The 14,489-nt window shown below is 56.8% G+C and overlaps 1 protein-coding gene across 1 annotated transcript; it reads right to left on the bottom strand.

Moving 5' to 3' along the window:
• Positions 1-9,283: 9,283 nt before the first annotated feature.
• IRF2BP1 (interferon regulatory factor 2 binding protein 1) lies at positions 9,284-12,185 on the bottom strand. The gene has a single exon (XM_003940261.4). It carries the CDS (start codon positions 11,446-11,448, stop codon positions 9,694-9,696), a length of 1,755 nt encoding a protein of 584 aa, XP_003940310.1. The 5' UTR covers positions 11,449-12,185; the 3' UTR covers positions 9,284-9,693.
• Positions 12,186-14,489: the final 2,304 nt, after the last annotated feature.

Below are 14,489 nucleotides of genomic sequence, written 5' to 3'. Positions count from 1 at the left end.
ACAGCACCCAGTCAGGGTGTTGTCTATTGTTGGTATCCCTTGATTATGTGGGTTTGTGTATCTGTTCCTACGCTGGGTGTGTGCTTCCTTGCCCTGGATGGCTGCAAATATCAGACTTTTGTGTATTTCTTTTATTTATTTATTGAGCCAGGGTCTCGCTCTGTTGCCCAGGCTGGAATGCAGTGGCACAATCTTGGCTCACTGCATCTCCACCTCCTGGGTTCAAGTGATTCTCATGCCTCAGCCTGCTGAGCAGCTGGGATTACAGGCACCCGCCGTGACACCTGGCTAACTTTTGTATTTTTAGTAGAGACGGGTTTTCACCATGTTGGTCAGGCTAGTCTCGAACTCCTGACCTCAAATGATCTGCCCACCTTGGCCTCCCAAAGTGCTAGGGTTATAGGCATGAACCACCACGCCAGGCCTTTTGTGTTTGTCTTTATTGTCTTGTGTGGGGGCTGCCTGTGTACACCTATCCCTGGGTCCCTCTGGGTCTCACTCTTTGTTAGGTGTGTGTCTGTATGTCACCAACGGCCTAACTCACTGTCTCAAAGGGTGTGTGTGTGGGACGGCATGCATATGGTAGGGCCGGCTGTTCTTGTGTGTTCTATGTGTCTCTCTGTGAGTCCGTGTATATCTGCATGCTTTAAAGAAAGCATGTGGGCTAGGTGTGGTGGCTCATGCCTGTAAGCCCGGTACTTTGGGAGGTCGAGGTGGGAGGATCACTTAAGGTCAAGAGTTCAAGACCAGCCTGGCCAACATGGTGAAATCTCGTTTCTACTACAAATATAAAAATTGGGCCAGGTGTGGTGGCTCATGACTCCTGTAGTCCCAGCTACTCAGGAGGCTAAGGCAGGAGAATTGTTTGAACCTGGGAGGGAGAGATTGCATCGAGCCAAGATTGCACCACTGTACTCCAGCCTGGGTGACAGAGCAAGAGTGTCTCAAAAACAAACAAACAAAAAAAGCATGTGTGTTTGTGTGTGTCTGATGCCTGCCTTTGCTGCGTACCTGCAATGTTGCGTTTGCATGTGAGTGTGTGTGGAGAGTCTGCTGGCCTGGTGAGTGTCCCTCGCTTTTGCAGGAGAGTGTGTGGGCGGGGAGCTGCTTCCTCCTTCAGCCACTCTTCTGGATTTGGGATCCAGGTGCCTGTCCCCCAGGTCTCTCCTGTGACTCTGAGTCGGCCTGTCTGTTGCTCAGATTGGCTGTCCTGGAAACACAACTGTGCACCTTCCACCCCTCCTTTCAGAATGGAAACTGAGGCCCAGATGGGATGGGGCTGGGCTGAGGTCATTCAGCAGGGCTGGAGTGGGTGGACAGGGCAGATCTGATTCTGTCTTTTCCTCACCTGTCATCTGCCTTTCCTAGTTGCTGGCTCTCTTCGCTCATTCATTTATTCAGTCAGCCAGCCAGCCATTCAGTCATTTGAAGATCAAAGACTTTGTCTAATCCACCCGTGTGTGGGCTCGTGCACACCAGTGCGATGTGTCTTTCACTTTCGGTGGGTCTGTCTTTCTCCTTGACTCTTGGTGTCCTTTCTTTCCTCTTTTTCTTTACCTCCCTCCCTCCCTCTCTTCCTTCCTTCGTTTTTGAGATAGGGTCTTGCTCTATCACCCATGCTGGAGTGCAGTGACACAGTCACAGCTCACTGCTGCATTGACCTCCCCGGCTCAAGCAATCCTCCCTCCTCAGCCTCCTGAGTAGCTGAGACTACAGCTTCGCACCACCATGCCTGGCTAATTTTTAATTTTTTTTTTTTTTTTTTTTTTTTTTTTTTTAGAGAGAGGGGGTTTCCTTGTGCTGTGCAGGCTATTCTTGAACTCTTGGCCTCAAGCGGTCCTTCTGCCTCAGCCTCCCAAATTGCTGAGATTACAGACATGAGCCACCGCACCCAGCCAGTGTCATTTCATTCTGTATCTATCTGTCCCCGACCCTCTTTCTGTGCCTTTATCTGTGTCTCTCGGTTTCTTTGAGTCGCTGGTGCTGTCTCTGCGTGGCTGTCTCTCCTATGGCCCACCTTGATATCTCTCTCTGTCTCTCTCTGTCTCTCTCTCCTCTCTTTTTTTTTTCTCTCTACTGCTTGGACTCCTGCCCTCCCTTCCCCTGGGACTTGGGGTTTCTCCCTCCTTTTCTCAGTGACTCTTTCCCGGGGTCCATCTCCCCGGACGCCTTTCCTGGATCGCTGGTCTCTCTCTCTGGCCTCTTTCCCTCTCCCAGCTCCCTGGTTTCCGCCCCTACCTGCCACCTCGAAGGCCAGGCCTTCTATTCCTGTCGCTGTGCCCCGCCTTGCAGGCTGCGTGTCACCCCCGCCCCCTGCCGCGCTGGCTCCCTGTCCGTCCCACCAGCCTCGCTGTCCTGGGCAGGCCGGGGAATTCCTCTCGGTTCCTGGAAAAAACAACTGGGGCCGAGAGAAAGGCCCTCAGTCTCCCCAGGCACCCGCCCCCCTCCCTCGGGCTTGGGGGTCTCTCCCGGAGTCGGCCAGCCCGAGGCAGGAAGCCCTGCGGTTTCTGGCTTCTCCCGGGCGGCCTCCGGATCTGGCCCCCGCCCCCCCGGCCAACAGCCCAAATATTATTCTGCGGGAGGAGTCGGTGGTGGCGGGAGGAGGCCCAGGCTGAAAGAAGCTTTCAGGGCGGCCAGGCCTGGGGCTTCCTGTCCCCAGGCTCGGGCCTCAGGCCGCCCCAGTGGGGACCTCAGGTGGCCGGAGGGGTGGGGTGTTGTTGTAGGGTCCTTGGGAGAGGGTGGGGCCATCCGTTGGGGTGTCTGGTGGCTACCAGCTCTGCTGGCGTGGACAGGTGTGACCCCTACCCCAGGGACAGCCGGCTGGTGTCCAGCGTGGAAAAGTACCACGGTCAGACGTGGGACGAATGGACAGACACAGGACACCATGAATCAGGGATGTGGGGTGGCCATGGGGACATAGGCGGCCCTGGGCTGTGGGCCTAAGGTGACACGGTCCAGGGGAGGGGCTCGTGGGTGGGGAAGCAGAGGCTGGGGCAGGGTCCTAGCTGTGGGCAGAGGGCTGTCAGCATTAGAAGGCATGCAATGATGATGATGATGATGATGATGATGATTAAAAGCTCCTAGGGCTTCCCACGAGTCTGGGATTGTGTTAGCACCTTACAGAACTGACGGACTCCATCCTTCCTGCTCCCCCAAACTTTACTGTTTTGTGAAACGAAGGCACAGAGACATGAAGTGACTTGCCTGGGGTCACGCAGATCACGAGCGGGTGCTAGGGCATGAACCCAGGCAGTCTGGCGCAGTCAGTGCCCCTAAGCACCCTGCTGTTCTGTACGATGGGAGGGCCAGTGGCAGCGCAGCGCAGTCCTGGGGTCCCCAAGCCCTCCCTAGCAGGCAGCCCCACTGTCTGCTACAGCCTGCCATATGGGAAGAAGTGGGTTCCCAGAAGCCACATACTCACTGGTGACTGTGTGGTTCACAGCTAGGTGGGACATGTGTGTCCCAGTCAGCGTGTTTGTCACTGGGCTTCATTCCCGTGTCTGGCTGTCAGCGTCTCGGTGTCACGGTGTCTATGAGCTCGTGTGTTACTCTGTGATGCGTCTCGGTTCAGCACATTAGTGTGTGTGTGCTTGGACGTCTCTGTGTTGGTATCTGTTCTGGGTTTGTGTTGGTGTCACTGTCTCCCCGTGTACACACGTAGGTGACTGTTTCGTCTGTCATTGTCTTCTTTGTGGCCATCGCCACGTTCTCTTATGTCTGTTCATCGTTCTGTGCTTTGTCACCGTGCCTCTGTGCCTGACGACACGTTTGCCTGTCATTGTGTTTTTGATGAGTTTCACTGTGTGTGTCTGTCACTGTCTGTGACAGTGTGTCTCTGCGACTGTTTATGTCTCTGTCACTCTGGACCTGTCCCTGTGGCTCTCATCTATATCTGTCACTGTGTGTCACCATGTCTGTTCCTCTATGTGTCACCATCTACCCAGGTGTCATTGTGCATGTGTTACTCATCGCCCAGGCCACAGGTGGGTGTGTCGGGCCCACCGGTGCCAGAGCTGTGGCCCAGCCCATCCCACCCTCGCCGACCGTGGGCCAGGCTGGGCGCCTATTTGCAATCCTGCCCCAGGTAAACACCAAGATCCGGAACCCAAGGGCCACCTCCCTCACCTCTGCTCCTGCTCCTCAGCTTGTTCTGGGCTGGAGCAGAGCCCTGCAGACAGTGAGCCCCAGACTGGAAAAGTGGCCTGCCTCTCCCCCTCCCCTGGGCACCAGCCTCCCCAAGCCTTCAGCCTCAACTCTGTCTGTCTGTCTGTCTGTTTCTGTCTCACTGTGTGTCGATCTCTCTGTTTCTCTTCATCCCTACGTCCTCTCACCCGGGGTTCTCCATGGCTCTGCCTCTCTCTGGAACGACCCTCTCTCTTCATTCTGTCACCATCCCTCTTTCTGTCTCTGCAGGGAAGTTCCATTTCTCTGGATGTTCGGCTGATGCGTCTCCATTTGAGTCCGCCTGTTTCCTGACACTTGCTTTCTAGCTGGTGCTGGCACTCTCTCCGCAAGTCTCTTTCTGTCCCACTTTGTAAGTTTCTCCTCTCCTTCTCTCTGCCGTCTGTCTGCAGGAGCCTCTTAGTCTTGGGGACTATCTCTGTGGGTCTCTGAGCCCCCAGCCCCCACAGGCACAGACTCTGCCATGCCTGGGCCCTTAGGGCAGTGTGTGGCTCCCAGCCTCCCCCCTCAGCGTGCTGGTATATACATATATATATATAAACGTATATGTGCGTATTATTTATATCTGTACCCGGGCAGCAGGGGAAGACACTGGGGCCTTTGTGTAGCCGCTGCCCGCCTGCCTGCCACTCTTCTCCCTTCGTCCCTGCTGCCTGCCCGTCTCCACTCCCCCTGCACAGAAAGGTTCCTGTGGGGCCTGCCAGCTTCCTCTGCCTGAGGTGTGAGTGGGCACGGCACGGGTGAGGCGGGCAGGAGGGCCTGGGTTTTTTTTTTTTCCAGCCCCAGGAAGCTTTCCAGGTGGGGAGGGTTCTGGAAGGAATGGGACTTCTCAGCTGGGCTGCTGTGGGTCTGTGTGTATCTGCTGTCCCTGAGTGTCGCTGGGCCCTAAGCTGGCCTCTCTCCGGGGTCTCTGAGTCCGTCTGTCCTTCTAGATGCTGTCTGGCATTTTCTCTGTTGGTTTGGGGGCTCTCTCACGCATGCATGCACGGTCATCGGGCATTTGTGCTGGGCTCTGTGTTGAGAACACATAGATAAACGTCATTCCCAGTGGGTTCTGTGCCATTTCTGTCTCATTTGCTCCATCCCTTCACCCCCTGCTTGAAAGCTCCCACCTGTTTCTATGAGAACAAAATGCAGGCTGGGTGTGGTGTGGTGGCTCATGCCTGCAATCCCAGGACATTGGGAGGCCGAGGCAGGCAGATCACTTGATTGTCAGGAGTTCGACACCAGCTTGGTCAACTTGGTGAAACCCATCTGTACTAAAAATACAAAAAGAATAGCTGGGCGTGGTGGCGTGCACCTGTAGTCCCAGCTACTCGGGAGGTTGAGGCAGGAGAATGGCTTGAACCCGGGAGGTGGAGTTTGCAGTGAGTGTAGATTGTGCCATTGCACTCCAGCCTGGTGACAGAGAGCAAGACTCTGTCTCAAAAAATACAAAAAACCAAATCCAAAGTCCTTATCACAGGGTACAGGTCCTCTTACTGCTCCCCACCGTCCCTCTGATTCCATTTCCTGCTACTCTCTGCTAGCACTGGTCGGCCCGCTGCTTCTGGGACAAACTAAGCAGGCTCCCACCTCAGGACCCTCGCGTGTGCTATTTTCCCAGATTTCCCCTGGCTCACTCCCTCCCCTGCTTCAGTTCTTGGTGTCATGGGCTCAGTGAGCCCTTCCCTACATCCCTTTCTAAAATAGCAGCCCCAGCCAGTCACAGTGTCTCAAGACTGTAATCCCAGCACTTTGGAAGGCTGAGATGGGCAGATCACATGAGGTCAGGAGTTTGAGACCAGCTTGGCCAACATGCTGAAAACCCATCTCTACTAAAAACACAAAAATTAGCCGGGCGTGGTGGCGCATGCCTGTAGTCCCAGCTACTAGGGAGGCTGAGGCAGGAGAATCGCTTGAATCTGGAAGTGGAAGCTGCAGTGAGCTGGGATCGCACCACTGCACTTCAGCCTGGGTGACAGAGTGAGACTCTGTCTCAAAATAAATAAATAAATAATAAAATACAATAGCAACCGGGGCTGGGTGCCGTGGCTCACGCCTGTAATCCCAGCACTTTGGGAGGCTGAGGCAGGCAGATTGCTTGAGCTCAGTGGATTGAGACCAGTCTGGCCAACATGGTAAAACCCTGTCTCTATTAAGATAAAAGATAAAATAGCCACCCGCATGACTTGCTATCCCCTTTCCCTGGTTCATTTTTTCTCCTCCATGGCTGTCACACTTTATGGTCCTGTTTGCATCTCTCACCTGCATGCCAGCTTCATGAGAGGTGGGGCTGCATTCTTTTTTTTTTTTTTTTGAGACAGAATCTTACTCTATCACCAGGTCTGGAGTGAAAGTAGGGGCGGCATTATTATTACCATTACTATTTTTTGAGACAGAGTCTCACTCTGTCACCTGGTCTGGAGTGCAGTGGCGTGATCTCGGCTCACTGCAACCTCTGCCTCCTGGGTTCAAGTGATTCTCCTGCCTCAGCCTTCCACCTAGCTGGGACTACAGGCATGTGCCACCATGCCCAGCTAATTTTTGTATTTTTAGTAGAGATGGGTTTCACTATGTTGGCCAAGCTGGTCTTGAACTCCTGACCTTGTGATCCTCCCGCCTTGGCCTCCCAAAGTGCTGGGATTACAGGCATGAGCCACAGTCCCTAGCCCAAGGGCTGCATTCTATTCCCTGCCCAATCCACATTATCTCCCCCCAGTGCTTGTCACATGGTGGATGCTGAATAAACACCTGTTGAGGAAGAGAAGCAGCCCATTAATCTGTCCATCCCTTAAGCTGACCCTGTGCTGGGTGATGCTGAGGACGCAGTTGTGATGAAGACATCCCTGGCCTTCCCTTCTGGGGCTCACAGTCTGTTTGCCAGACAGCAACACTCCAGAATGGATAGGGCTGGGATTGGGGGAGTACAGGGGGATACGGGAGGCCCAGAAATGGCACCTGATGCAGGCTGGTGGTCAGGGAGGGCTTCCTGGAGGAGGTGCCTTGGTCTGATGACTGGAGACCAAATAACCCAAACAGATGCAACCTTGCACTTCCTCACAGAGCTCCCATTCCCCGCCTCTGTCTCACAGAACTTCTGAGTTTGAGGATGTCTTAGCTCTAGTTCACACTTGTGCCTTTTCTTCACTTCAGGCTCTCTCACCTCTTTTTCTTCCCTTTTTAAGTTGTTTTTTCTTTTTTTTCTCGTCTCTTCTTTATTGCTTTCTCTCTGCATCGAGTCTCCCCGCTCCTATGTGACTGTTGTTGGCATCTCATGGGTATATCTCAGTCTCCCTCAGCCTATCAGAATATTGGCCTTTTCTTTTTCTTTTCTGTTTCCCCCTCTCTGGTCTGCCTCATCCTTGAGGTCCTCTCGGGTCTCTCCCTGTCGCTCTGGGTCTCTGGCTCCCGCCTCTTCTTGTGTCTTTCAGTGAGCTGGTCCCGCATCTCTCCCTCCCACCTCTGGTGCCTCCCATCTTTCCCTGGGTGTCTCTCCACCTATAGCCTGATTCCCAAATAAATCCAGAACTCCTCCACCCTGGCCCCACCCTGGCACTGAGGGAAGGGGGGCTGATCCAGCCCCCACACCCACACAGGTCAGGCCTTCTGCTCTGTTAATGGTTAACTCAACCTCTATCTAGAATACACACCAGCCAGGCTGGGGGTGACTCCCCTGCCCCCCACCCACCTACCAGCTGTTCTTAAAGGACCAGGTGTCCTCCGCAGCTCTTTAGCTCCCACTGGGGCACAGGGGCCAGGTGTCTGGAGGACTCCAGCTCTGAGGATTTGGGGGTGGGGGAGATACCCAGCACTTGGGCCTGCTGGGTCAGAGGAGGCCACAGGCTAGCCCGGGAGGGGAGCCCAGGCATGGAACTCCATCCAGGTCTCTCTTGCCCCAAGCTTATCACCTGGTGTATTTAATCAGGGGTGGTTTTCCCAGCCCTTCCCAGAGCCCAGGCTGGCAGTGCCAGGGGGTGGTAGAACACCTGAGAGCTGATGGCTGGGGGGTGGGGGAGGATGGGACCCCCCTCAGTCCAAGAACAGAAGGTCCTCCAGATGCGAAGGTTGAAGCCCTAGGATCCCTAATATCTGGGAGTTAGGACATGTTATTCAAGTGTGAGTGGGACCCCAGGGTAACCGAGCTGATGAAGTCAGGACTGTAGGGGCCTCCAGATTTAGGTGATGGGAATCCTGAGTTCCCGAGGACATCTGGGGGCAACCTAAGGTCCCAGAGCTGTCTGAGTGCTGTGGGGTGGTAGGACAATCATTTCATCTCTCTCTGTCCATCCGCGGGCCTTTGCGCCCCGAATTCCTCCTTCCCGGAATTTCCACCTCGGCGTGGCTGGGGAGGCCGCAGGGGTGGGGGCTGGGCTCTTAGGGCCGCCCCCTCCCCTTAACCCCTGCTTTGCCGCGGCCCGCTCAGGCCCCGCCCCGTGACGCCAGCGAGCAGGAAGTCCTGGTTAATGATCAGCCACCTGGACAGGTGCGGGACAAGGCCGCGCACATCAGAGGCAGCCGCGGGGCAAGTGCCGTTCACTCTGCTCTCTAGGGTGGCCGCAGAAGGGGCTTGTCTCCCGAGACGAGAGTGAGGAGTCCAGTTGGGGCTTCCCAAACATCCGCCTCTCGGGCACCACCAGAGGCGAGTAGCCGCCAAGTAGTTTCTAGGTATCCCGTTAGTTTTCCCCATGGAGGTAAATTTCCTTGCCTCGGGCAGTCCCTGTAGCAGTCTACCCCAAAATCTCCCCCTACCCAGCAAGAACCCACTGTCTGTTTCTCCTGGAAGTCTCTCAATGCCTCTTTCCCGTCCCCACATGGGCGCTCAGTCTTCCACCTTCCAGGTAGAGATAGGGGATGGGCCAGCTATAGAAGGGTAATCTACTCCTGAGCCTCTCCCTGCAGGAGCTATCCCCTCTCTGAGCCTCAGTTCTTTCATCTGGAAAAGGGGCCGATGGCTAAAACGTGACCAGTGGGTCGCACTCGTTGAAGGTCAGACGGCGGGACCGCCTGGGTGCCGGGCGCCACCTGGAGGCTACCGCGCAACGTCCTGTCCCTCGCAGGACCACTTCAGTCCCAAAGGGGGCGCAGCATCTCACACAACTAAGGGACCAAGAAGGAAAAAAAAAAAAAAAAAAACCCATCTTTCGGTTTATTGAAGGAGCAGAAGGGGGCGGGAGAGGGGGGCAATAAAATGCTTTTGCCTCGTTTATAAAGAGCGAGTTTTCAGGAGGTCCCTTCTCAAGGAGGAGGGGGGCACCTCTCCCCCAACTACAAGCAGCAGCAAAGCCAAGCCAAGGAGGACAGAGGGAAACCGGAGGGGCCAAGGGACCCCGAACACCCCCTCGGACAGGAACCACAAGCTTTCTCCCCCCACCCATAATGCATCTACCCCAGGGGACCCGTCTGGGCAGAGGAAAGGAGTATGTACACAGGTAGGGGTGGCACTGGGCTAGGTCGGGGAGGGAATAATTTATCCGCGGCAGCGGTGGGTGGCAAAGGGGCAGTGGGCAGTGGCCTGGAGGCAGTGGTGGCCTACGGGTCCCGTTCTTTCTTAACCTTGATGTCTCCAGCAAGGATGGTGGCGATCTCGCCCTGCATGAAGGCCCAAGGGACGGAGGAACCCACCAGCGGGCATTTGTCTCCGCTCGGGCAGTACACCTCCCCAGCCGGGCCCTGTGCCTTGATGAACTCTCGAGAGCAGGGAAAACAGAACTTGTGTCCGGGCACCGAGGGGCACTGGACGAAGTGGGTGTCTTCCAGCCGCTCCCTGCACAGGGTACAGCACAGGGGGGCCCCAGGGGTCGCCCCAGTGCCGCCGCCACCCCCGCTGACAGCTTCAGCCCCCGCTGTGGGACTGACTTCGGCTTCACCGTTGCGGGCAACCAGGCGATGCTGGGTTGGAGGCTGGGCCGTGGAGGAGGCTGCAGGGCTGGCACCCCCTGCACGCACAGGCCCCCCACCTCCACCAGGGTCCTTGGGTGATTGGCCCAGGGCCTCGGCCACATTTTTCAGTGCGGCAATGGGTGAGGGCACACCAGGGGTCTCAGCGGAATACGGGCCACCGGGTGCCACCCAGTGTCGTTGCTGCTGCTCCTCGGTGGTCATCTTCCCAGCCGCCTCGCCTTCAGGCTCGGGGGATGCCTTGCGACGGCGCGGCGTGGGCGCCAGGTTCCGGGATGGGGCTCTCGGGGGTGGGCCACAAAGAGCCGCAGGGGCCGTCTCTGGGTACTGCTGGGGCAGGGCCTCTGCGGGAGCTGGCTCGCGGAAGCTGCGGACGCCGTCGGTCAGCAGCTCACCCAGCTGCCGCCATTCTCCTGAGCCGTGCCGGCGTTCATATTCGAGGTACTTGAAGCCCGAAGAGGCCAGTGCCTTGCCCGGCTCCCGCAGAGCATCGTGGAACATCTGGCGAGCCACCGCCAGGACGCCTGCATACACATTGCCGGAACCACAGGGGTATTCGGTGAAGAGCTTCAACTCGAACTCGTATCCTGGAGGACGGGCAGTGGCATCGAAGGCGAACACCCTCCCCACCAGCCCGTGATCCTTCTTGAAGCGCACATTGAACGGGGCACAGGCGGACAGCGCCAGTAGCTGTTCCCGCACTGCTTTGGGGCGCCCGTGCCATTCCTCTGCTCGGCCCCGCATGGCCTCGTTCAGTTCTGCCAGACAGTCCGCATTCCTCTGCTGCTTCTCTTTCTCGAAATCGGAGCCGAAGAGGGGCCGGGCAGGACTCAAGCCGGGTGCCAGCGTCAGGCCTCGGCTTCCCAGGCCAGACACTGCAGCTGCCAGCAGCCCAGGGGGCATCAAGCCAGGCATGGAGCCAAGCAAGGCCCTTCGCGCCCCCTCTGCCACGGCCTCCTCACGGCCAAGCCCATTGGCCAGGCGGGACCCCAGAGTGTATTCCAGGGCGGGAGAGGGCAGGGGGAGGCGGCCCGATGATGTGGCCCTGTCATAGCGGTCCTGGCCTGAGACGCCGCCGCCGGTCCCTGACGGCTGGGGCTGGGCCTGCGGGGGCGGCAGCTGGGGCCCCTGTGCGGCGGCCGCAGCCAGGTCCTTGGTGGCCGGGTGCTTAAGGGCCGGGGGCCCGGGCGAGCGGCCTTCGGGGAGCACGTGGCTGCGCTTGAGCTGGCGGGCGGCATCGATGAGCAGTTCGATGCGGTCCGCGCCCTCGAAGTTCACGCAGCCGCGGCACACCGCCTCGCTGAAGTCCCACACCATGGCCCACGGCATCTTGGGCAGGTCGCACAGGTAGCACCACTGGCGGCGGGACGCCTGCACAGACGCCATGGCCCCAGTCCGCGCGCCGCCCGGCCCCCGCGTTCCACCGGCCGCTGCCGCGCGATCCGCGCCGCCGCCGTGCGATCCGCGTCCCCGGGACAGCGCGAGCCACGGTCCGGCCTCCGGCTCGGCCTCCCCGCCGGATCCAGGCCCGGCCCCCCTTCCCCGCCCCCTGGGCCCTAAGCCTTTTTGCTCACTCCCGCCTCCCTCGCAGAGGCAGGCTGAAGCACGTCGGCGCCCCCGCCCGGTCCGGGCTCCGAGCCGAGGCGCACAGCTCGGGTCCCACGATGGGCCGCTCTCGCCGCCGCCTAGGGCTCCCGCCGCTCTCGCCGCCGCCGCTGCAACGGCCGCCGCCGCCTCCACCTCCTTCTTCTGCCCCAGAGGCCGCTTCGCAGGGAAAGTTACATAACGCGCCGGCAAAGCCTTCTGGGAAATGTAGTCCCGCCGGGGCCTGCTCTTAAAGGGAACGGCGGGTAGCGGCTGGCTGCGGGGGTCGCCGCCTCTCCTCGCGCAACTTTACTCCTCCTCGCCTCCGGGCCGGAGTTCGGCGCGCCACGAGGAGCTGGGACACAAAGGTGGGAGGCGTGGACGAAATACGAATGATCAGAGCTACTCCGGGTTCAGAGTGGGGGTGGGTGGACAGGCTGCTGGGCTTCCAACTTCTGTTTCGATTTGCTGTGCAGCTTTAGGCAAAATGTCTTGCCCTCTCTGAGGCTCAGTTTCCTCGCCCAGCAAAGGTGGGCCGGTGACGAATTAGGAAGGCAGCAGCTTCTGGGGCGGGGCGGAGAAGCGCTGATTGGCTTCAGAGAAGGGACGGGAAGCTGCCAACTAGGAGGGGGTGGGGGTGACCACTTGGCACTTCGTCCTCCCCTGGAATCCCTGGCTCTGGGGCCCGCCACAGCCAGAGGATGGAGAGGACTAAGGGCTCCCGAGTCAGAGCTTTGCCTCAGTTTGCTAAAGGAGGTGGGCAGCCGAGCGCCCTCTAAACCTGTCCCAGCTCTGCTCGCGCGCTCTGGTCTCTAAAGGGTTACACCATTGGCCGCTCGGCGTCCCCCACCGCTTCACTACAATTCCCAAAATGCACCGCGGGGCGGACGAAGTGACGCACTTCCCCCGTCTGGGAGGTTGGGGGAGGCCTACCAGATTCGCGATACCTCCCCCGCTCCCCACCCCCAGCTTTCTGGAGGTCTTTGCGTGCTTTCGAAGCGTGGCGTTTACGGGACCCTTAGCCTCTATTGCTCCCCAGTTTGAGGGAGAGTAAGGGGCTAAGAGGAGAGAGTTGCTTGGGAAGGGCAAATACCCGACCACCTTTCCCCAACCTTGAGCGCTTACTACCTGGGAGGCCCAATCAGGCTTTGGGGACCCTCCTGTCTTCTTTCCCGGGCATTGGGAACGGGACGAGGCTGTTTTTGGGGAAGGGCGGAGGCGGGTCTCCAGGTTCTAACCCACAACAGCCCCTTTCTCTTTCTAGGCCTGGGTCCGTCTTAGGTGCTTAAAAATATCTGAATGACGTACCAGTTGGCCCCGGTTTTCACTCTAGTGAGGGGCTGCCTGTCCCTTCCCCTCCCGTCCCACTGCAACCGCAGCAGCTCTGATTCTGCTACCCAGACTTAACAATTTCAAAATAGTTTCACAATTTTGCCTACCACCCTGTATCTGAACACTTTTGTCTCTTAAAAAAAGTTATGAGGCCGAGGTGGGAGGATTGCTTGAGCCTGGCGGTAGAGGCTGCGGTGAACCATGATCGTGCCACTGCACTCCAGCCTGGGCAATAAAGCAAGACCCTATCTCCAAAAAAAGAAAAAGATTTATCTACTTTTGCCTCATCCTGGGTACTTGGTTCACAATGATAGGTTTCATGTACTGATTACCTTTAAAAAAAAAAAAAAAGTTACAACGACAGAATCATTCTAGAGGCATTCAAACGTCACTTAAAATTGCCTTTGGGCCATTATTTACTAAACACTAATGGGAGTTAAGACTTCCGGCCTGATTCAGCCTTCAGGTGGACTGGACTGGCCTCTGACCAGCTATGGCCTTGGGCAAATCTCTAAACTTCTTAGGAAAAATGGAGACCACCCCCCGACCCCCACCAAGTCTGTTTTTATTTGGGTACCTTCAGTTTGAATGGAAACATCCATATAAATGCTTAGCTTGATGCTTGGCACAGAAGTGCCATAAATGGAAGTTGTTTTTAAGCTGTGCAGTTAGTCAACTGTTGAACCCCTCTTTCGTTCTGGGCATTGCTGGGGACACGGCAGTGATTGAGACAGGCTTAAGCTCTGCCCCTGAAAAGCCCCAACCTGGTGATGGAGGCAGATATTAAACTTAAATTTACTCAAAATGATGGACTAAAATTTGTGATAACTGCTGTGGAGTGTTAGGGAAAGCTTTCCTGGCCAGGCGTGGTGGTTCACACCTGTAATACCAGCACTTTGGCAGGCTTGAGGAGGGTGGATTACTTGAGGTCAGAAGTTTGAGACCAGACTGGCCAACATGGTGCAACCTTGTCTCTAAAAATTAAAAAATTAGGCTGGGCGGGCCACACGCAGTGGCTCGTGCCTGAAATCCCAGCACTTAGGGAGGCCGAAGCGGGTGGATCACAAGGTCAGGAGTTCAAGACCAACCTTACCAACATGGTGAAACCCCATCTCTACTAAAAATACAAAAATTAGCTGGGTGTGGTGGTGCACACCTGTAATATCCAGCTACTCAGGAGGCGGAAGCAGGAAAACTGCTTGAACCTGGACCCGGGAGGTGGAGTTGCAGTGAGCTGAGATAGTGCCACTGCACTCCAGCCTGGCAACAGAGAAAGACTTCGTCTCAAAAAAAAAAAAAAAAAAAAAAAAAAGAAAAAAAAAAGAAAGAAAAAGTATAATATAATTATAGGAAGAAAACCTCTGACATCTTTGTGCCCATTTACAGATGAGAACGCTAGAAGCCCATGGCTACACAGTTGGCCGGAGCAGCCTCAAGGCTTGAGCCATGTCTGAGTCCAGGATGATGGTGACTATCTACTTTGTTACCTGGCTCTGCAGCAGAGTAAAAGA

Source organism: Saimiri boliviensis, chromosome 14 (assembly GCF_048565385.1).
Source record: "Saimiri boliviensis isolate mSaiBol1 chromosome 14, mSaiBol1.pri, whole genome shotgun sequence".
NCBI classification, from domain to species: domain Eukaryota; kingdom Metazoa; phylum Chordata; class Mammalia; order Primates; family Cebidae; genus Saimiri; species Saimiri boliviensis.
The sequence above is the reverse complement of the archived record's forward strand: the minus strand, read 5'-3'. Positions and strand labels throughout refer to the sequence as shown.